Consider the following 21,946-nt stretch of genomic DNA (forward strand, 5'->3'; position numbering starts at 1 on the left):
AGAGCTGTCGGGTTGGGGGGGGGGGGGGGCTACGATACATCGGCTGGAGAGAAAGCTCTTTCTCTTTGTGTTATTGCTGTTGTAACTGGGTTTTGTGGGTCACATATAATCGGGCTCCCTGTGGGACAGCTCAATTTTGCATTGGATTGTAATTTGTAAATGAAGCTTCTACTTGGCAATAGTTTTGCGTGTAATTTTCCTGAAAAAATGGATCGAGTGCGGTAGGTTGTGTTTCCCGCGCTCAAATGGCGATTATATGAATCAATGAAATTACTCGATACAGAGAAACAAACACAGCAGTAGTTTGTTAACGAAAAGATATATAAAAGGTAGAATAAAACGTGAAAGAATAAGCTATTGTCAAATTGTGCATAGTTGTACTGTTTCAACAGATCAATCGATGATTGTTTTAATGGTGGTCAAGGGTGAACGGCGAGCTTCCTTACATGGGGCATATTTGCATTTTGTAATGTTACAAGCGCTAAAGCGTTTCTCACTTTGCTTCACTGGCCTCGGGGGAAGTATTTTTGTGACAAGCATTCGTTCAAAGGCTTAGCTAGCTCTCCTTCCATATTAGACTGATTGTTGCTGGTTTAACGAGGAGATAGGTTGATGGCAAAGGGCTCAAAGGATCTTCAAGTTATTTAAGCAAGGACCAGGATTCTAATATATCCCCAATGGTAAGTTATGGACGAAGTTCTTTTGTACACAGTTATTACCTTTGAATTATATTTTCTTGCATTAACGTTGTTAGGCGCGTAAATCAGTCCGGGATCATAAAACGTTTGTTGTTGTTGATAGATTGATAAAGATTGGAATTAGAGATAAAAATAGCACCCCTATGTGACTGGAAATCGATTCCTGCTCGAAAAATAAAAAAAAAAACAAAGCTGAGAAATCAGAGCAAGGTACAGTTAAATTAACTTAACTTATTTATTTACAGAATATTTTGAATATATTGCTAGTCGTTCCCTTGGGAACCGATGTCATGCCGCGTGTCACTTGAAGAGTACTTTCAATGTAAGGCCCGACAATCAGAAACAAAAGCTGAAATAATAAGGCTTTGGGGGGATAGATAGATAATTGCCCAAAGTCACGGATATGTTATCATACCGATTCGCTATAAGTTCTCGCCATTTCAATGGCCAATACTAAATAGTACCAGTGACGAATCCCGCGTACTGATTGGTCGAGACTTCCTCGCGCGTACTGATTGGTCGAGAGCTCCTCGCGCGTGTCTATAACAGAGTGCATAGACAGGCAAACATTTGGCCATTTTATAAAAGCAACGATCAAGCGAAAAATCCTAGAATGCTACTATAAACACTCAGGGAATACGATTTATACCTCTTTATAACGACCCCCTCTAAGCCTGCTGTCAGTATGGCTTTACAGTAAAACCTCTTTATGACGAACGCATACAGGCCTGGCGCCCGTTTCTCGAGAATTCTCGGGCACGAAAACTTTATTTTGCATTTTTGCCAAAAATTACGCATGTTTTCCTTTTGGAGAACCGCTTTCGTGTTTGAGAACAGTTTGAACTTCCTCTATTCCAAATGATTACACTCAATAGAGCTATTTTCGAAGTTTTGCTGAAGCCAAAAAGTTACCCGAAAATTTTCGGGTGAGTGCGAGGTCCCGAGAACTTTTTTAATATTTAAGCCATATGAATTTCGGACCCGAGAAGTTCGGGAAATATCAAAATCTATAAATTTATAAAGAGAATCATCCTTTACATGGATCTTTGTGGTAAATTACGATGTTTGACGATATTTCAACACATTTAGATACCATAAATTTTATAGAAATTAGCCAGCTTTTCAAATTTAAGGAAGAAATCGTTTTCGGGCCCGAAAATTCTCGTTTTTTTTTTTTTTTTTAGAAACGAGCCCCTGTTGCGGTGTGGCTTTACGGCAAAACCTTTTTATAACGAACGCCTTACAGGCCTGTTGTCATTATGGATGTACAGTAAACCTCTTTATAACGACCGCATAACATAAAAAATCGATTTTTTTCTCTCTTTTTCATAGAGCTAGGAAAACCCGGATAAAGATTCTCGGAGCAAAGGCCAACCCTCTTTGCAGTCGCTCATGTCGAAGTCACGCAACGCTCTTGTGTCGGAGTCACGCAACTCACTCAATTGTTGTAAAATCAGATTTGTGAACAATATTTATATATTTTTTTCTTTCTCAAGTGATCACTGTGACACATGACATCTAACGGGCTCGCCTTCTCTGGAGGAGAAATAAGGACAGCGGCGTTCTGCTCGGGAGTCATGCGTCAGCAGGGGTCATGCGCAGACTCCTGCAAAAGTCCGCAGTGGTGGATTACCTAAGCTGCGTTTCTGGCGGAGGAATCCTGGGACATACTTACCTCAACTGGAAGTTTCACCATGGCAACTGCGATGTCACATGGCATGAGAAGTTCTTCGCACGCATGCGCGACAGGAGCTGCTATCTTTGTGACTGGGGGAGCCTTTGTAGGGGTGAAGGACTGTGTACAATTGAGCTTCCTGACGATAGCAGCTTTTGCTGTTCTACCATTGATCATTTGGGGATCGTATGCGATACCATCGTTTGTAGTCGACTGTATATTTGGGATTATTCTGAGAGGTGATGTACAAAAAACAAACTGATGCGTCAAAAGACCCACTACTCGTTACTGTAGCTTGTATCCTGGTCGCCGCTTGCGCTACTACGTCAGTTATAATCATTCCTGGTTTATATTGCCACAAAGAGACCTATATATAATTTAACGATCAAGATGACCCCCCTCGACATCAGTATTTTTTTCTCATCATCCCCCTCGATATCAGTATTTTTTTAGATGACCCCAGAAGAGTTTTGTCAAATGCACTATATTATAACGCTTGGGTTTATCTCGTTTTTATAGATCGAGACTATCGATCGGGAGCCTGGCCTCTTAGAGTTCGATGATTGGCTAGAGCCTGATGACGTCACCATTCGGGACACCATGGCACTGTCGTCAGCAGAGATGTCACGCAATACCTGTAGTGCGCTTGGAATTTTGAGTTTACACTTCTGGCAGAGGGTTTCATGTGGGATTCATCCTCGAGGGAAAGCCACAATTTCCAAGGTAAAAAAAGTGACAGGCAACAAGGTTAAATGAAAAATTCCATTGTCCTAATAATCGAACGCAAGTCAGTGCAAACGGTACTTCATGGAGCAGACATCTCTTTCTCAGCTCGATTCCTTTGCTCCACAGTAAAGTAAACGAGCGGACACAGAAAGCTCTACGCGGGAGGATAGTGCAAATGTTTTGTTTTATTACCAAAAGACATTTGACTTGAATACTTGCGTAGTGCTTGGATATGTTTGTATGTTCACCGCAATGTTTAGTGAGCGTGTTATCAACAGGGCGCGGTAGAAGTCCAGGGACGGGTTCCTAGAAAGCAAGTTAACGCTAACCTAGGGATAAATCAGGTTGTTGTCCAATCAAATGTCTTAATAATCATATTTATCCCTAGATAAGTGCCAACCTCCTTTTATTATGAATCGGGTCTAGAACGGAAATTGCCTCTAAATTTCTTGGCCAGTCTGGAGAAGTCAAACATAAACTAAATATGAAATGCGATAGATATTCCTTTTAAAATATTGAGATGATTATTCGTGTTGCCAGATACTGTCTGTGTTGCTCCATTCTGTGCTACTCGGGCCGTTAGTAGTGTTCTCGGTGGTTTTCGCGATGCAAGGCGGGGAGGACTAGCAGCAGTTGGGGTGTTCACGCATGCGCTCTTGGTATCACTGCTGGTCTTTTCATCTCTAAGCTTATGTGTTGACGAGAAAAGAGTCAATAATTATGACCGCGTTTTCAGGTAAATATATTGTTTGCTCTATAAGGAGGGCCTAATTTAACTAGCGAAAGCAGCAGAGACCAGGAGGAACAGGTATGTAACTGTATATCATTAACGCCATCCCTACGCTCTGATTAGCTGTTTTTCAAATCACGGTTTTGCTTTACTTTTGTAAAACATTTCTCAACAAACAAATTATCAAATAACACTCAAATCGTTCACATGTAAAAGTGAAAATGAACCACGCAGTTCCGTCTCCAGTCAGTCCCCACACCTCCCTACAAAGACCGATAGAGAGGCGAGGACGGTAGATAGTTACAGAGCGAAGAAAATGCTAGCGGAGAAGGAAGCAGAATAGCAAGGAACAAAGTGTATTCCTTTTCATTTCCGCTTACTTACATGTACTTTATGTACACCCGATGGTGCCCCGACCCCCTCGAAAAGAAATCCTGGATCCGGGGCGTGGCATTATAAATACGCAGTAAATCATACAAACTAAAATATATCATTAGAAGGGCTGAGAGTATAGCGCCATTTCGCCAGTGCCATCTCAGGCGACGTCTGCATTTCCGCCATCTGCCTGCACTAGAGGTTTATTTGATCGTAACTTAAAACAACTAATCCAAACATGCCCTGGGCTCTTCTCCAGCTCATCGATGGTCTGCGGAAGACTGGTGTTCAGTGTTTCGGGTAACCATAGCGACGAAAAAGCAGCTAACACGGCTAGGACCCCGAAGATACTGACAGGAAAAGTCAGGCTGAAGCCTTGGAGCTGGGCCTGAAAGGGGCAGTGGACCGGGAGTTTTTTTCAGAGGAATAGAAGAAATGGTTTTGTTATGTGGGGCGTAGGGCACAAGAACGCGGGTCCACGCTAAAGTCTGCGCGGCGTCGCCATTGCTAATCATGTCTTAATGTGTACGGTACGATACATAGCAATATCCGATGATTTTTTAACGAAAAACGCGAAAAATGTTCAAAAAAGCAAAAGCAGTGTGTCTATTGGAAGTTTCTTTGAGGATATAACTGATAATTTAAGAGCAGATGGCCTGTTAAATTGGGCGGTTTTATAGTCTTTTGTCGGCTGAGGTGTCAGTCGGCCCCCCCCCGGAAGTAAACTGGTGTGAGCACCGTGAAAGAGGAAATTATGGGAAGAAATTTGTTTTTGAAAACCCCAGCCAAAGCTACTTACGGCATAAAGATTACAACGTTAAAGGAGGCCGCCATTGCCATGGGATTCAGTGACGTTTTGATTGACGGGGAAATATAAGCTAAGATGGTAGGTCATTTCACGGAACCAGAGGAAATGTGATTTTCCTTCATTTTCTTACCAGCATGACGAGGAAAGGAGACAAGATGGCGCCGACACGAGCACACATGGAACCCGTCCCCATGCCGATGTTCCTTGAAACAGAAAGAACACTATAAATCAGTACAATTTAAGAGGAATAAAAAATCGCGAAAACTACTCTCGAAGAACCGTGGATCGACAGACTGTGATTTCTTCTACTCAAAGAGACTCACGGGCGTAGCCAGGGGGGGACACCCCCCGTCTTTCAGCATCACAAAATACACTAAGGTGGCGCGCCGAGGTTGTTTTGACTAAACAGCTTTTACTAAGTTCCCTATATTAGACTCATCTCAGTTCCGCTCGTGCAAATTTGTAACATGTGAAACAAACAAGGCAGCTATCGTTGATTAACATGTGTGACACTAGCGTAGGCTTCGTTTGAAGCGCGTTCAGATACTCAACTTTTGATTCTAATTTCTCATAAACGCAGGTTCGACATACAACTACATCAAGCAAGTACTTTCGGTAAGGCCTATTTTACCAATAGAGTCGGGTAATAGTTTGGAAGATGAGCAGGTTGCGCTAAAATGTTGAAAAGGAAAAATTCTTTAGTTTTCAAATTATCTTAACAAAAATACTCTCGAATTGACTATCTGAAATTTTTTCTTGTGCAACACTGGTCCTCTTGCCCCTCTCACACAAGTTGCCTTAGGGTGTGGACTTAGCAGGGGGCGTAAATTCGGGGATGGATCTTTGTAGGCAAGAGTGCATTTATTTTTTCAAATATTGCGAGGACAATTTTGGCGTGAAACAAAGATTCATCAATCGCGAAGTTTGACAGGTCAGTTTTAAGCCAAAAATTCGTGTGCTTCAAGTTGGAGTATTGTTAGGTGTTACTGTAGATTTAGAAAAAAATTCATCGCGCAGATTTCGAGATTTTTATTTTAATATAAAAATATTCCTTTTAACTTGCATGACAAAAAATAATTTGATTTCCAAGAAGAGTGAATCTAGCGAAAATGCGTCTTCTGTAGGGAACATAGTATATAAGCTGTTTAGCCAAAACAACCTCGGCGCGCGGGGCCCCCTCCTATTAAAAAACCTGGCTACGCCCCTGAGACTACAATTTGAGAGCAAGAGTTTTGAATCTGCATTAAACTAGCTTAAAGAAAACTATAAAGAAATACATAAAAGAAGTCCGCCTTTTTTCTCTCCGTCATTTTCAAGCTTAGCATTACATGAGGATCAAGATTTTTACTTAACGTAAAACCCATGGATCAAATATGATAAACCTAGATTCGTTATACCATATATATTTACCCATTTGTTTAGTTATAATATATTTCTTCTTTCTACAAAAGAGGCAAACAAGCAAAAAGCTTGAGTAAACAAGGGGATTGGAGCTACCTTACCTTACAACAGTTGGAAATTGTTCTGATGACAAAAGGTAGATATTGTTGAACGCACATGATACCAGACTCATACCAAATATAGTAAGACCCGTTACGACGGCGCTGTACTCTACAACAAAACGCAGATGAAAGATCGTCAGCGCACTATCAAACAACAAAAGAAATCGTCAATGGAGAATCAAGCAACACACAACACAACAAAAAACAACAAGAAATAATAATCAAGGCATCATCAATTGATAATCAAAGACGCATCAAACATATGACATCGTCTTCGGGAGCTTATTTGAAGGCCCTTGACCCTATTATTGATAGATATCCCCTTCGAGTTGAGTGCTAATATTGCTAGCCTTCAAAAGTCAGGACCTCAAAAATTCTCTAACAAACTTACAATGGCTGTAACAAGAAGAAAAGGAAAAAAAGATTTTAAATATCAATATAAAAATACCTTTAGGTATTCCCATGACAACCAGACACAGAACGCCAGCGAGAAGCATGTATCCCATAAACGGAAAGATACGACCAAACCTGTACTCAATACATTAGGATGACTGTGTTAAAAAAAAACAAAAAAACAGGCAGACCACACAAGGATTACGAGTTACTACGCTGATTCTTAAAACCGCATTTTCAGCAGTTTACTTCCGGTCGATTACGTAACAATCTCCTATGATTTTTAACGGAAAACGCGAAAAATATTTCAAAATATTGAAAGCATTGTGTTTATTGGAAGTTTCTTTGAGGATGTGATTGATAATTTAGAGCGGATGGCCTGTTTAATTTCTCGGATTTTAATAGATTCTTTTGTCTTTTAACGGTTGAGGTTTCCGTCTGACCTCCGGAAGTAAACTGGTGACAACGCGGCTTTAAGGCCTGGCTAAACTGGGCGACATGTCGAGAGCGACATGTCTCCTAAATGTTTTCTAGTTTAGCCACTATGAAAAACACATAGTGCGACACAAAAATGTTTCTTAACTACACGAGAAACATTTTTGTCACTGCTACAAGATTTGGCGCGCGGTACAATCTGGATTAACCCTCTGTGTGGTGAAATTGGGATACATGCAGGCGACATGTCGCACGCTACATGTCACACTCGACATGTCGCCTAGTTTAGTCAGGCCATTAAGGGTTAGCTTACGGATCATCGATTCAACCATCCAACCATTAAATGACAAAAGTTCCTCCATTAATCCGCAAATGCTTTCCATTAACTCGTTACACTGCATATATTAACTACAGAAGCAAAGGAACTTACAAAGGATAAACTAAAAGGGGACTTGCGCTAAGGGATCCCGTGACCTTTCTGGGTGGCAAATTAAAGAAAAAAAAAATAAAAAAAAAAAAAATCAGAAATGACTGCGCCCGTCACACTGGGGAAAGACGAAAAAAATAAAATGAAACTAAACCCTTTCTGATGAAAGTGCTGAGCAAGTTGCTTTTTGTTACTGTTAATTTGCCGCTAAAAGCCTGAGCGTGTACTAGTTTGCCACCCAAACAGTCACGTGATATTTTAGCACAAGTCCCCTATTGGCTCACGGTGACGGGGAAAAGCTATAGTTGCCATTATACCAACACTCTCTCCAGCCCTGACTGAATCTTAATTACTGTTACCATTGTTAAATTGCCAAATTTATCCCAAATTTAATCACGATGAGACAATGGATTCAGAGTCGAATTGATAACGAGTTCATAAAGTTGATTGGCAAATGGCAGTTTTACCACCGAAAGGTACTCTGGGTTGTTATTATTTCTGCCAAATGCGGGAACTAATATGTGCTGGAACTACTATTCAGTATTTAGCATTTGCAGTTTGCACTGACAACTGGGTGTGTGTGGAATCAAAAACATCGCACAATATTTTATCATATAGCAATATTAACTCACTTTTGCATAAGAAACCAGGAAAATAAAAGTTGGGGCATGGAGAGAAGTGCCATGACCAGATAGTTGACGTAGAGATTTCCTGCCAGAGCTGTGATGTACAGATACATCCCGAATGAGACCAAAGAAATAACGAACCTGCAGGAAAGAAAATGAAACTTACTGGCTTGCGCGCACCCACGACATCCTTATTATCAATAAAAGACCATCGCAACTGAAAGTCGTCTCTGCCAGCTAACATTTCTGTCGATTTTTGGTGCATCATGCATCATGTGTGCGCGTGTGTGTGCGCGTGTGTGTGTGCGCGTGTGTGCGCGCGTGTGTAAGAGTACGTTTTGTATACTAACAGCTATAGAACAAAGCCATGATGTTAATCATTATCTTTGGCCTTAGCTCTGCAGGCATCATAAAAATGATTGCTTACAGAATTATATTTCAGGCTTACCATGGACTCAAGGTCAGGCACAATTCTGTTCAACTCACCAGTTGAAACAAAGGATCAAAGTCAACTTTCTAAGCTTCGGCGTACGAAACAAATCAAGGGCAGTGTGGTTCTTGCCATTTAGGTATTCAAGCTCCTTCTTCTCCTCGCTGTAAATGCTCTCGATCATCGCTTTTAAGTGGTCGCTGTCTAAAGGCGTTTTCTTCTTGCCGCCGTACTTTATGAGGACTTCTCGAGCTTGATCTTGACGTCCTTGGGAGATGAGCCAGCGGGCGGTGTCGGGGAACACCCTGTGATATAACAAGTACTTCAGCTTCGAAACTATAGCCTGGTTCACACGGCGTCATAATAATAATCGTAATCGTTGTCATGAAGAGCCTCACGTCTGAACCGCTCCGTAATAGAAACTTTAGCCTGGTTCACACGGCGTCATAATGATAATCGTAATCATAGTCGTAGTCATGAAGAGCCTCACGCCTGAACCGCTCCGTTTTATAAACTTTAGCCTGGTTCACACGGCGTCATAATGATAATAATCTGAACCGGTCCGTTATAGTCATAGTAATTAGCATTATCATAAGAGCATATCATAATGCCATTTTTCTATGATTATGATGTTGACGCTAATCATACGTGTGAATCGTAGAATTGTCGTAAACGTCGTAAACGGGACAGTACACGTCCTTCATTTTGTAGCAATCCCGTTGTTCAGAGCATCCGCAGGCGTTTGAGAAGTTGCTAGTGCGCAATGCATCCTTTTCTTATTATGATAGCGAGATATTCAAACTGTCGACTCAAAAAAACATGTCTAGACAAGCCCCGGTGTCCGAATTATCGCGTCTGATTCGACAGAAGACAGTAAACATTCTACACACATTTTTGATGTTCACGGTTTAACTGGTTGCGCTGAAATTGAGGTAAGTTTATACAAGATAGCTTCTTCATAGATGCCAAAATGTAAATCTATCGATAAGTTTTAAGTGGTTGTTTGTGCAGGATCAGGGTTACCCGAGTGCATTGGGCTATTTTCTTTAGACCCAAAGGCCCCCCCACAAGGATCATGTCATGCCCTGCGTAACCAGTTTGGGCATTCTGTATTTATGCATTTCATGTTTGAGTATCTCTTACCTCCAGAACAAAAAGAAGGGCACAAAAAATAGCGTACAACAAAGAATCAGCATTCTCCATTCCCTGATGAAATATGCGCAAACGAAAGTCATAACATCACCGATGTCCCAGAAGAGATCCTGCACTTTACCGGACATCGTCCGGGTCTTTGGTCCGACCAGCTCTATCACGTACACGTACTGACATACCATGACTGAAACATGCGCTACCCCGACACCAAACCTCAAGAATGCAAGGAGTGAAAGACAGTCAGCGAAAGCTGTGCCAAAAGACAAAATCAACATGATAGCTGAACCGACGAGTAGGCAGAGACGTCGGCCAAATCTGTCCGAGGCCCAGCCACCGACCATTGAGCCAACGAGCATTCCGGCGAAGAAACATGACTGCACAGCGGCGCCCTTGTGTGCGTTATCACATATCAGGTTCCACTAAAACAAAATCAAGTCAAAATCAACATTTACACAATGTCTTTCTCTTGTTCAAGCTTAGAGGCCAACCCATTTACACAATGTGTCCATCTCTTGTTCGTGAGTAGAGCCCAACCCATTTACACAATGTGTCTTTCTCTTGTTCATGCTCAGAGCCCAAACCATTTACACAATGTGTCTATCTTGTGTTTATGCTTAGAGCTCAAACCATTTACACAATGTGTCTTTCTCTTGTTCATACTAAGAGCCCAACCCTTTACGCAATGTGTCCATCACTTGTTCATGCTTAGAGTCCATCAGTCTACCGCAAAAAAGAAAGGAAATGTTGGCCCACTACTACACAGCACCTCCCAATCTAGTATGCATACAGCATCAATATTGCTGTGCCAGCGATTGTGCAAAAATGCTTGCTCTGCTCAAAGTGGGGTTTGACTTTAAAATTAGCCAGCAAAGCTTGCGCTGTTGGCACGGAGGCTTTACCTCTGAGACAATGCTAGTGAACGGTCCATCAAACGTGTACGACGTACAGTTGTCGCAGCACTTGCTTTGAGGACATGTTGAGTTTTCGTCGCTACAATGGAAGTTAGGAGTTCCCATCGCGAACACGAGCAAAGCGAACTGCAGCGAAAGGGGGACGACCAGAAGGTTAACGCCAACGTACAAAATCCTCTGGTAGAAACCGAAAGAGTTGACATACTGGAAAACGTCGTCAAACTTTGATACTGTTCCCGGCGAAGGTGAATCTATAGGCGTTGTCTCTGATATGTTCTCCTGCGTATTAACTTCAGTCATTTCTAAAGGTTAAAAGGCTAACTGTTATCTATTAATCACACTGGAACCTCCATAAAACAGACAGCCTTTGCCATTATATTATGCAGAGAATATGCCTTAGTGACTAAGTCTCAAAACTTCGTCTAGGTGGACACGCGACAGACAAAATCAGATTGCGAGAATCACAGACCCATTGATAAGACCTTCATAGCTGTTCCACTCACCTTTTCGACTGTTAGATTCAAGTAAATATCGTGAATGAGCTCCCTACAATCTGGTTTTGAATATAAGATTTTATACTCTTTGTTTTCATGATTATGCAAAGTTGATACATTCTATCAAATTGCATTTAATTTGTCCTTCACTATTAGCATTGTTAATCTCTATTCATCCATTGTTTAAAGTTCAAAACACTAGAACAATGAATTTCAAAAAGCGTTAAAGAATGTGGATCAACTCACCGATGGTAATGTGTGCTTTTTGTGTGACGCACATTTGAGCGGGAGCATGAATTAGCGGCGTGGTTGGCTTTTTTAAATAAAATTAGAATATAAATATCAGATAATATTACATAATAACTACATAATAATACCTATGAATTTCTTTAGGAATTGGTTCCATTCTATTTATAAGCATTAGCCCACAGTCCGGCATTCAAGTGTTTTCGGGTTGCCTTAATTTGTCCAGTCAATCTTATAAGTGACCTCAACTTATTGCAACAAAAATGTTTAAGTTCTAAATGAACGAGTAATCCTGTAAAATGACTGCATTTTTCGAGGCTGCGCGCACTAGAAATTCATGTATTTTTTTTTCTAGCTGCGGAGACTGTACTAACTGCGCCCATAAAGCAATAGCACCCAAGATGGCCGACAAAAGAAAATGGTTCTCTCGAAATATAGGGGATTTTCTTCCTGCAAAGGATTTAAACACGAGTTTCTGCTATAAAAGGGAAAGGTCCTCCCACCCCAGAGCTCCAATTTGCAATTATAATCCGAACACTTCCACGCTTGCGGTCACAAATTATAAGCCTCCTGTAAAATTGCTTATCTCTGAGCTTCAGTCGGTTAGAATAAAACTGTTTTTGCACAGATAACAAGACAGTTGTGTTAAGAGATTGATAAGTTAGTTATTTGCTGTCCACTCACGTTTTCGGGGCAAAGTTTTAAATTTTAAATCTGCATAAATTATTCTCACGCACAGCTTGGTATTACATTATTTTACTTCAAATCGGAACATTTTAGGTGGACAAGTCTAGGAATGTTTAAACAGGTAAAGAAATTCGCTTAGATTTTTTGTTAAATGTGCATTTAAAATTAGTTCTACCTTTAAAATTTCAACATTTACCAAATTGTTAAACTGGGTTCTACTGTACTTAACTGTACAGCATAAAATTACTCAAAGTGATTACCCCAAATGATCTCTTTGTTACAAAAGACTCACCTTATCACCTGTTATTCCGTTTTAATATGAAAATAAAAATGATATTTCAAATTTTCTAGGATGGCGAAAACGATGCTTGTAACAGCAAAAGTCGACCGCCTCGATCTCATAATATAGAGGTTCTGACTTTTCTGTCGAAGCTATAAACGCTTGATTAACCAAGCCGGTAACACTTCGAGATCAAGGCCATGGTCTAATGCATGAGATAATCTGGGGGCTTATATTCGGAGTTAGTTATCGATCTACTGTCTTAAAAAGCTTGCAGTAAAATATATCAAAGTGACAAAACATTTCGAGTGTACGGCAACAGGTGGCATATACTTCAAGTCATCGGTCCCGTTCGTCTACCTGCGTGAACTATTCGAGCCCATGTTCTACAGTTCACATCTAGCCAGTGGAGTAAGTGATAGCGGAGCCAGCGCGGCCGCAGGCCGCGTGCGGAGCTCCACAGGTATAGAAATATGGTAAGCTATGCAACCATTTGCATTGGTAATGTACTCCCTGGGGATTATGATAATAAGCTATATAATGGAACACAACTGGACCACACCCTGTCAGTTCACTTGAGGGCCACCAGTAATAGTCACGTTTGACGCAGCTCTGTTTTCAACCCGACTAAATCTCTCAATGGCGGACGAGCAGGTTGCTCGACCTGTAGCAGCACAAGTTATTGCTGACCAACTAATAGTTCCAGCAGCAGCCGTAGGAGTTCAACCGGCGATAGCAGTACCAGTAGTTCAACCGGCCGTAGGAGTTCAACCGGCGATAGCAGTACCAGTAGTTCAACCGGCAGTAGGAGTTCAACCGGCGATAGCAGTACCAGTAGTTCAACCGGCCGTAGGAGTTCAACCGGCGGCACATGGCGTGCAGAATGAGGTATGAGAACTTTAAGTTTCCTCTTGTTAGCTTACCTAGTATAAGCTTTATCTAATTCCGTTTTTTTTTTTATTAGCCGTTGTGTAATTTTAGTTGCCTGTGAGGCTCGCCTGAGCGGCGAATGTCGAGTTTCCCGCCACTGCTTTACCGAAATGGCGATGGTTTTGTCATGCTGCTGTCATGAAATATTTGACCTGTGAGGGTACTGTTCCTGAGCGGTGAATGTGTGACTTGAGTTACCTGAGTTACCTGTGAGGCTACCCTGGGGTGGCGAATTTGTGTTGCCTGTGAGGCTCCTTTAAAATCATTTTGTGCAGTTCATTTGCCTGCGAGGCGTGCCTAAGCGGTCGATTATAAAGTTTGTTATTATTACTTGAATTGCTGGTGGGGCTTAGTCTGGAGCGGCGAATTGGTATGTTTCAAGCAAGATTGCCTGCGAGGCTCGTTTTTTTTAATCACATAAATGACTTGTGCAGTTTCAATTGCTTGTGAGACTTGTCTAAGGGATCAATTATGAAGTCTAGTTATTTTTGATTTAGTTTTCTCTGGCCTATGGTGCTCGCATATCATAATTTATTCTGAGCTTGTGTGAAATGATATTTCTAGTTATCTGAAGTGAAATGGTACATTTATTTCAATTTTTTTTTGGCTTGTGGGATATATGCCCGCCTTATTAGGCAGAGAACTTGTTTAGAATTGTATTATTGCTTTCGAGACGATAAGGATTCCTCGGTTCTGTATTATATTAGTTGCTGTGTATTTTTTAACTAAGTGTTTCTGAGGTGTTGTTGTCAATTTTTTTCTGGTATGTAATTTAAAGTTTGGTTGCTTTATCTTGGGGCGGGACCTCGTATTTTGCTTGCAGAGATTACAATGCACAACAGATTCAATTTCGCTTTTGTCAATAGATAAAGTTATTGTAATCCGAGTTATTGTGACAGTGGATTTTTTTTATTTTCGACTGCATTGAAGGTTAAAAAAAAGAAAAAAAAAGAAAATGATTTCTGTTTGACTTTGCATGGAAAGTGGAATGTTACCAGGTTACCTGCATACTTGATGTCTTAATTTTAGATTAACTGTTGGTAATCTGGTTCAATCAATCAATTTATTTTCACTTCACACAATATAATACAATATTACTTACTGATAGCTTGAATGTATGAAGTGACTGAGTTTTACTTGAAAGCAGAGCTTGTTTATTTTAGAACCCAGACCTGTTGAAAGTTAATATAACATGATTAAATGGGCTTTAAATTGAATGTAATTAATGAATTATTCAATTTGCCAAACTGTAACAAACTTTTGCACAAGTTGAAAATATTTTTTCTTAACACATTGACCCCTGAACCGGCCTGTACCGGCTTTGGGAAGTACCCACAACCCAAAAAATTCATAAATTCAAAATAAACACAACAAGATGAAGATACTCAGGCATCAGTCTAAGGGATAAATGGTCTTGCAGATATGCATCCAACCAAGGTGTTGGCATCTACTCTTAAGCCAAATAATAGCACAGGTTCTTTGACAAATCTCAAATCGAACAAGGAGAGAAAAGCAGAATCACCCCTCTCAATAAAACGCTCAAAATACCACACAAGGGAGAGAGATCAGCAAACACAGCTCAAGACACAAATAGATACCTTTATTCTGATCCTCCAGCTACATTTCCTTGGCCTCAAAACACAATGCCCATTCCTTGAAGGATTGTACAACCACGAAAATATGTTTACGTATTGCAAAGCATTCTGGGAGATACAGGGGAAAATTCACGAGGGGAGGGCCAGTCAACACTCCTCTCCCCAAAGTCAGATGGTTTTTTTATAAGTCTTTTCACCCCGAAGCCAAACGAATCAATTCCAGGCCATACAGACCCAGAATAGCAGTGTAAACAATTTTGGAATCAATTTGGTTTCAGAAAAGACAGCATTTAGGAGAGCTGTGGTGATTCATTAGAAAATTATTTTCTCATCCGGGCAAAGCCAAACAAGAAAAAATCATCATGAATCCACCTTTGCTTGCAAATATCCATAAGCAAAGCACTCAATTATGCCCCAAAAGACTTCATGATGTCCTGAGACACTCTCCTAATATGCTCATAGCTGTATTTTTGATGAAAAATACAAGCAACCATCAACTTGTGCTGGCTTCAGCACATCGACGGGGGATTAAAAGTGGGGACCGCAAAGCACTGTTGGAAAGCTTGGATACCGCTGACTAGGTGCAGCTGTGTTTGACTTTGACGGGCTGTATAAAACTCAGAATAGGGGGGGAGGTATCTGTTTTCAGTCTGTTTTTTGTAAATTCAGCTCCAAAAAAGCCAGGAGTCAATGGGTTAATCAACCACCCCTAGATTTTAATCAAAATAACTAGACCTTTTTAGACTTGTGCTGTGACATACACCAGTGGATTGGATCACATATATGCCATTTCTAGCAAGTGAATATCTTTAACCTAGAAAATAGAATTTTTTTTACTTGGACATGACTGGACTCATTGATAGGGATGATATGCATAGCTTTTTTAGAAAAAAATGCCCAAGAAAACATCAGATTCAGGCAAGGTTTTGTGATAAGATTACTTTGACGGTGAATATACAGGAAAAGTACCAAAAGTGGGTTGACACTGCTGCTTTGAATTTAAAAAGGCAAATATTTTTATAGAATTTGGGCTCCCTGTGGTTTCCCTAATGGTTTTAACATAAGAATTATCTGTTAGAATATCAGCCATAACTTAAAGGAGGCTTGTTTGTATATCAAGCAGAATTTGCCTACACTGTTGTATGCACCTAAGCTTGCGAAAAATGCATTGTTCTCAGGCAGTGAGGCAAGCATGATTTTTAGGGTGTGTTGGTAAACACATTGACCCCTGAACCGGCCTGTACCGGCTTTGGGAAGTACCCACAACCCAAAAAATTCATAAATTCAAAATAAACACAACAAGATGAAGATACTCAGGCATCAGTCTAAGGGATAAATGGTCTTGCAGATATGCATCCAACCAAGGTGTTGGCATCTACTCTTAAGCCAAATAATAGCACAGGTTCTTTGACAAATCTCAAATCGAACAAGGAGAGAAAAGCAGAATCACCCCTCTCAATAAAACGCTCAAAATACCACACAAGGGAGAGAGATCAGCAAACACAGCTCAAGACACAAATAGATACCTTTATTCTGATCCTCCAGGTACATTTCCTTGGCCTCAAAACACAATGCCCATTCCTTGAAGGATTGTACAACCACGAAAATATGTTTACGTATTGCAAAGCATTCTGGGAGATACAGGGGAAAATTCACGAGGGGAGGGCCAGTCAACACTCCTCTACCCAAAGTCAGATGGTTTTTTATAAGTCTTTTCACCCCGAAGCCAAACGAATCAATTCCAGGCCATACAGACCCAGAATAGCAGTGTAAACAATTTTGGAATCAATTTGGTTTCAGAAAAGACAGCATTTAGGAGAGCTGTGGTGATTCATTAGAAAATTATTTTCTCATCCGGGCAAAGCCAAACAAGAAAAAATCATCATGAATCCACCTTTGCTTGCAAATATCCATAAGCAAAGCACTCAATTATGCCCCAAAAGACTTCATGATGTCCTGAGACACTCTCCTAATATGCTCATAGCTGTATTTTTGATGAAAAATACAAGCAACCATCAACTTGTGCTGGCTTCAGCACATCGACGGGGGATTAAAAGTGGGGACCGCAAAGCACTGTTGGAAAGCTTGGATACCGCTGACTAGGTGCAGCTGTGTTTGACTTTGACGGGCTGTATAAAACTCAGAATAGGGGGGGAGGTATCTGTTTTCAGTCTGTTTTTTGTAAATTCAGCTCCAAAAAAGCCAGGAGTCAATGGGTTAAAAAACGTTTTTTGTGTAGCCTGGGAAGGTGCTCTTAATGCCTTTTTTTTATTTTGATCTTTTTCATAGAATGAGAACAACATGGCAGACGTTTTTCAGAGGTTGTCCAAATTGGAGGACACCCAAAAGGCTACGGTTGAAACAGCAATGGCGGAGGTGCGACATTACTGAAGAACCCCCTCTTTCTTCAAAGACCAAGCCATTGACCTCCTGATCAACCTAAAGATTGTGGCCAAAGAGTCAAAACATGATAAAGACCAAGCCATTGACCTCCTGATCAACCTAAAGATTGTGGCCAAAGAGTCAAAACATGATAAAGCTGGTTTCTATGCGGCAGTTCTCCATGCCATGCAGGAAAAGATCTGGGCCACTGTCCCAAAGTTTAAAAAATATCTGGAATCCTTACTAGGTGATAAAGATAATGAGACAGTCCTGAAATGCTTGGCTTCTGTGGATAAGGCAATGCGCCTGAAACCTCGCTCCACGTTCCAGGGTGGTAATCGATCTCAATTTAGAGGCAGGGGAAGGGGTAACAGGGCTAACATTCAATGTTACTCCTGTAGCGAATTGCGGCATCACCAACGTTTTTGCCCGCTCAAGCGGTGGGACCTGCCTTTTGTCTAAAAGGGGAAGATTTTCTGGCGGAGCTCCCCACCCCCCATCAAAGACATTGAGAACCTCGTCATATCAACTGGAGAATCGATTGGTTAAAGATGGAATGGACTTGGCAATGCTATTTTTGTATTCTGATGATATAGCAATGTAATATTAAGAATTTATTTGGTTAATGTATTTATATGTAGCTGTGTATGCTACGCGATGTGGTCAGTTCCAGCAGCCGTCAAGTACCAGGACACCGATAAAGTTTGGAGGTATATTCGTTGAAAGGACTTTAAATAACATATTTACGCTCAATGGACTATATTTATTTTTCCCTATTTCAACTTGTTTTTTTTTGTTTTCAAAGACTGATGAACATTATTAGTATAAGGCTGATCAGTATAAGGCTTATCAAAGCAATCAGATCTTTACAACCGTCCACTTCATTAAAAGACCCCCTTCGACATTGACTACTGGCAAATATCAGAATCACTTTTAAATGAGGTTAGAGAGTCTAAAATTATTGATGCCGCATCTCCGGATCATTCTGCTATTTGTTTGAGTCTCGGAAGGGACCCCGCAAAGAAACGAGGCCCTGGATTTTGTTAGTTTAACAACGCGTTGTTAAAAGATGAATCCTTTGTTGAAAGATGAGAGTGAAGTTCGGTGTAAAAAAAAAAAAACCGGGATCTTTTATATGATAAAGGACTACAGCGGGAAATGATCTTTATGTATACAGTACAGCAAACGCAAAAGGAAAGACTGCAGAAACAAAGAGTTAGATCTCGTAAGAAACGTAAATAGTTTACAAAGAATAGCTGAACAAGCTCCAACACAAGAAAACACCTCTAAATATTATGCTCAGAAACAAAAATTAGATAATATCTTAGAAGAGAAAACAAGAGGATGTATCATACGCAGTAAAAGTCGTTTGTATGAAGAGGGGGGAAAAAACCTCGAAATATTTTTTAAACTTAGAAAAGAAAAACTACACTAGTAAATGGATACAACTTGCCATACAATTTGGATATCTTTCACACCAATGAGAATTTAAGAAAACTAGAGAGACTACAGGCCGAGAGCTGCGAAGATTTACTTTCTCCGGAAGAATGTCTTGAAGTTTTGAAAAACGCCCAAAATAATAAAACACCTGGGTCTGATGGCTTGTCGTATAAATTTTACCGATTTTTTTTGGGATCAAATTAATTCTCCCCTTGTGGAAAGTTTTAATCATGCAAAATGTCCGTCGAACAGAGAAGAGGCGTCATATCTCTCATTCCAAAAAAAAAAAATAAGAACAAGAAAAAATTAGAGAATTGGCGACCGGTAACACTATTAAGCACCGATAAAATATAAAATAGCGACCACTGCTATAGCACAAAGAATAAAAAAGGTGCTCCCTGCTATTATTCGACCAAACCAAACGTGTTATATTGAAGGCAGATTTCTGGGCGAAAATATTCGATTAATCAATGATATCCTTTATTATACTGATCAACATAGGCTTTCAGGAATTACGCTTTTTCCCGATTTTAAAAAAAGCATTCGATAGCGTCTAATGGTCATTTTTGCGCAAAGCTTTAGAGGCGATGAACTTTGGCCCTGATGTTGTTGAGTGGTTTTCGGTATTTTACAACCAGACATCAAGTTGTATTATAAATAATGGGATTGTGTCCTAGTTTTTTTCTGTACAAAGGGGTGTCAGACAAGGTTGCCCGCTATCAGGAATTCTTTTTGCAGTAGCCATCGAGCTACTTGTTTGCGCAATACAGCACGACCCTAATATTAAAGGAATTAATGCCAACAAAAATGAGATTAAATATTCTATATACGCAGACGATTTGACTGTCTTTTAAAAAGACGCATGCTCCGGCGAGAAATTATTCGAACTGTTGAATAAGTTTAAACGTGTGTCCGGTTTAGAGATTAATAAATCCAAAACTGACGCACTATTGCTTGGTCGCGATAAAGAGAAGCGCGAGACTCCACTTTGAAGAGAGGAAAGCTACTCTAAAGAAAGGAGAAGCTGTAGTCCTAGTTCGTTTTTCAGGGAACTATTCTTGCAAACAACAAGATGAAATACAATCAGCACACTGGAACCCAGAGCAAACACTTTATTCACATTTGCTGTATGGATAAAAAATAAGTCCGAGAATACTATCTGTGAGTCACACGTTATTGTGTCAGATAAAGTGGAGCACAGCAAGACAGCGTGACAGTGTTTATGTCTTTAGTCATCAATCGATTTGTCAAACAAAGGAACCCTGAAATCACAAAAGCATTCATATTCTCTGATGGGCCAAGCTCACAATTTAAGAATAAATACATCGTGAGTATTCATATTAAATGGCTGTCACCCTCTTAGAGAAGAGAAATTAGAGACTTGTCTTCTGAGCTTAGGCTAATGCAATGTTTCAGTGAAGCTGTTGCTCTTCCACGAACTTCAAGGTTTCACTGTACTGAGCCTAAAAGTAATGGATATGTACACAGAAAATTGCACTCAAGCCAGAAATTGGTTGAGAATGAAATGAGCCCACATGTTTTCTTTTGACTCGGTGGACTCGGACTACTCTACTGATATCGAGGACAGCTGCATCAACATGGAGAATGCCGACACTACCCCCTTTACTGTCTTCTTTACTAAGAATGGAGATGACGATCTTGAAGATGATGTAATCATTTAAGATAATATTAGCAATGAATTTTCCAAGGAAGTCTATCTTTCAAAAGTTCAGAGCCTGGATACAAACGTCGTAAATATGGAAGTGGATTCTTTGAACTTCTGTCTTACAAAGTTTGTACAAGAGGTGGCAAAGGCGGACGGAACAAGATACCCACCGAGGAGCCTCTACTCACTGATAACAGGAATTCAGCGCCATTTAGTAGAAGGATGAAATGCTGTTCAACTAGCAAAATGACCCAAGGTTAGTAATCTAAAGTTGTTGATGACACAACTAACTAAACTAAAGTTGTTGATTTCAGCAGAAATGTGGAATAAAAAGTATACATTATTTTCCATGTTTCATTTTTTCTTTTTTTTTTCTTCTTAGGTTGAAGATGTTCCGGCGCAAACTAGATGCTGAGATGAAACTGGCCAGCAAAGACGGCTTAGCAACGGCTTCGAAAAAAGAAGAAAGGGGCGAAATTTCGGTGGAAGATAAAGCTGCCTTGTGGGAAAAAGGACTTTTGGGCTGCCAAACAGCTAAGTCTCTATTGAACACAATATATTTCTATAATGGATTTCGAGACGGTGTCTTATGACGAAAGCGTGTCCAAAACTTACCCTGGCGGTTTAAAGGATCTAAAGTATAAACCACGAGTGGTATAGCATGATTCGCTTCAGGCAAAGAAGCGAATCATCCGTGCATTGTAAATTGCTATGAAATGTATTTAGAGAAAACGAAAGAGCTCGCTTAGAAAGTAGACTCCTTCTATTTCAAACCAAAATCCAGAAGTATTTACTTATTTTCAGATGCCTAAAGGGATCAATTCTTTAAATCAAGTGCTTCCAGGCCTGTGCCTTGCGGCAGGTATGCCACACAATACATCTCACTGTTTGCGAATTACTTGTGCGTCACGTCTTTTCCAAAATAACGTCGAGGAAAAGTTGATACGCGAAAGAACAGGACATCGCTCAAACGTCTTGTTAGCCTACGAGCGTCCTAGTGTCGCAAAACAAATGCCGCCAGCAATTTGTTTGGTCCGCCATCATTGAGCCCTGCTACTTCGACTACTACCTCCGCATCTAATGTAAAACAGGCAACAAAGCTTTTTAAAGAAGAAATCGATTTTTATTTTGATGCCACGAACGAACAAATGTCGAAAGTGTCGAAAAAATTGGGGTAATATAGATATTCAACCTTATGCAAATGAACATGCAACATTATATAAAGCTTCATTACGTCATGAGGGTTTTATATAATCCTTCATGACGTCATGATAGCTTTATATAATGTTGCATGTTCGTTAGTCAGTCATTGTTCTTCTATTGTACACCAATATTTCC

At 40.3% G+C, this 21,946-nt stretch overlaps 2 protein-coding genes and 2 long non-coding RNA genes across 9 annotated transcripts; 3 read left to right on the top strand and 1 right to left on the bottom strand.

Moving 5' to 3' along the window:
- Positions 1–29: 29 nt before the first annotated feature.
- Positions 30–1,825, top strand: LOC125562998. Its single transcript, XR_007308046.1, has 2 exons — positions 30–680; positions 944–1,825. It is a non-coding gene; the product is annotated as an uncharacterized LOC125562998 (long non-coding RNA).
- A 953-nt stretch (positions 1,826–2,778) lies between these two features.
- LOC116613852 lies at positions 2,779–4,009 on the top strand. Its single transcript, XR_004294261.2, has 2 exons — positions 2,779–3,096; positions 3,640–4,009. It is a non-coding gene; the product is annotated as an uncharacterized LOC116613852 (long non-coding RNA).
- Positions 3,267–14,868, bottom strand: LOC5505989 (organic cation transporter protein). Of its 6 annotated transcripts, none has more exons than XM_048727506.1 (10): positions 14,628–14,868; positions 11,629–11,695; positions 10,877–11,190; positions 9,969–10,396; positions 8,882–9,130; positions 8,402–8,536; positions 6,963–7,042; positions 6,515–6,623; positions 5,143–5,215; positions 3,267–4,592 (listed from the first exon to the last, which is right to left on the bottom strand). In XM_048727506.1, exons 2-10 carry the CDS (start codon positions 11,660–11,662, stop codon positions 4,365–4,367), a joined length of 1,650 nt encoding a protein of 549 aa, XP_048583463.1. In that variant the 5' UTR covers positions 11,663–11,695; positions 14,628–14,868; the 3' UTR covers positions 3,267–4,364. The 6 variants fall into 6 exon arrangements, with proteins under 6 accessions (XP_048583463.1, XP_048583462.1, XP_048583464.1 ...); XM_048727505.1 differs by lacking the exon at positions 14,628–14,868 and adding an exon at positions 12,608–12,734; XM_048727507.1 differs by lacking the exon at positions 11,629–11,695 and having other exon boundaries at positions 14,628–14,867.
- On the top strand, positions 12,916–21,863 carry LOC116602978. The gene is made up of 3 exons (XM_048727976.1): positions 12,916–13,483; positions 17,410–20,822; positions 20,923–21,863. The coding sequence occupies exons 2-3, from the start codon at positions 20,700–20,702 to the stop codon at positions 21,199–21,201; spliced, it is 402 nt and encodes a 133-aa protein (XP_048583933.1). The 5' UTR covers positions 12,916–13,483; positions 17,410–20,699; the 3' UTR covers positions 21,202–21,863.
- Positions 21,864–21,946: the final 83 nt, after the last annotated feature.

Source organism: Nematostella vectensis, chromosome 5 (assembly GCF_932526225.1).
Source record: "Nematostella vectensis chromosome 5, jaNemVect1.1, whole genome shotgun sequence".
NCBI lineage: Eukaryota > Metazoa > Cnidaria > Anthozoa > Actiniaria > Edwardsiidae > Nematostella > Nematostella vectensis.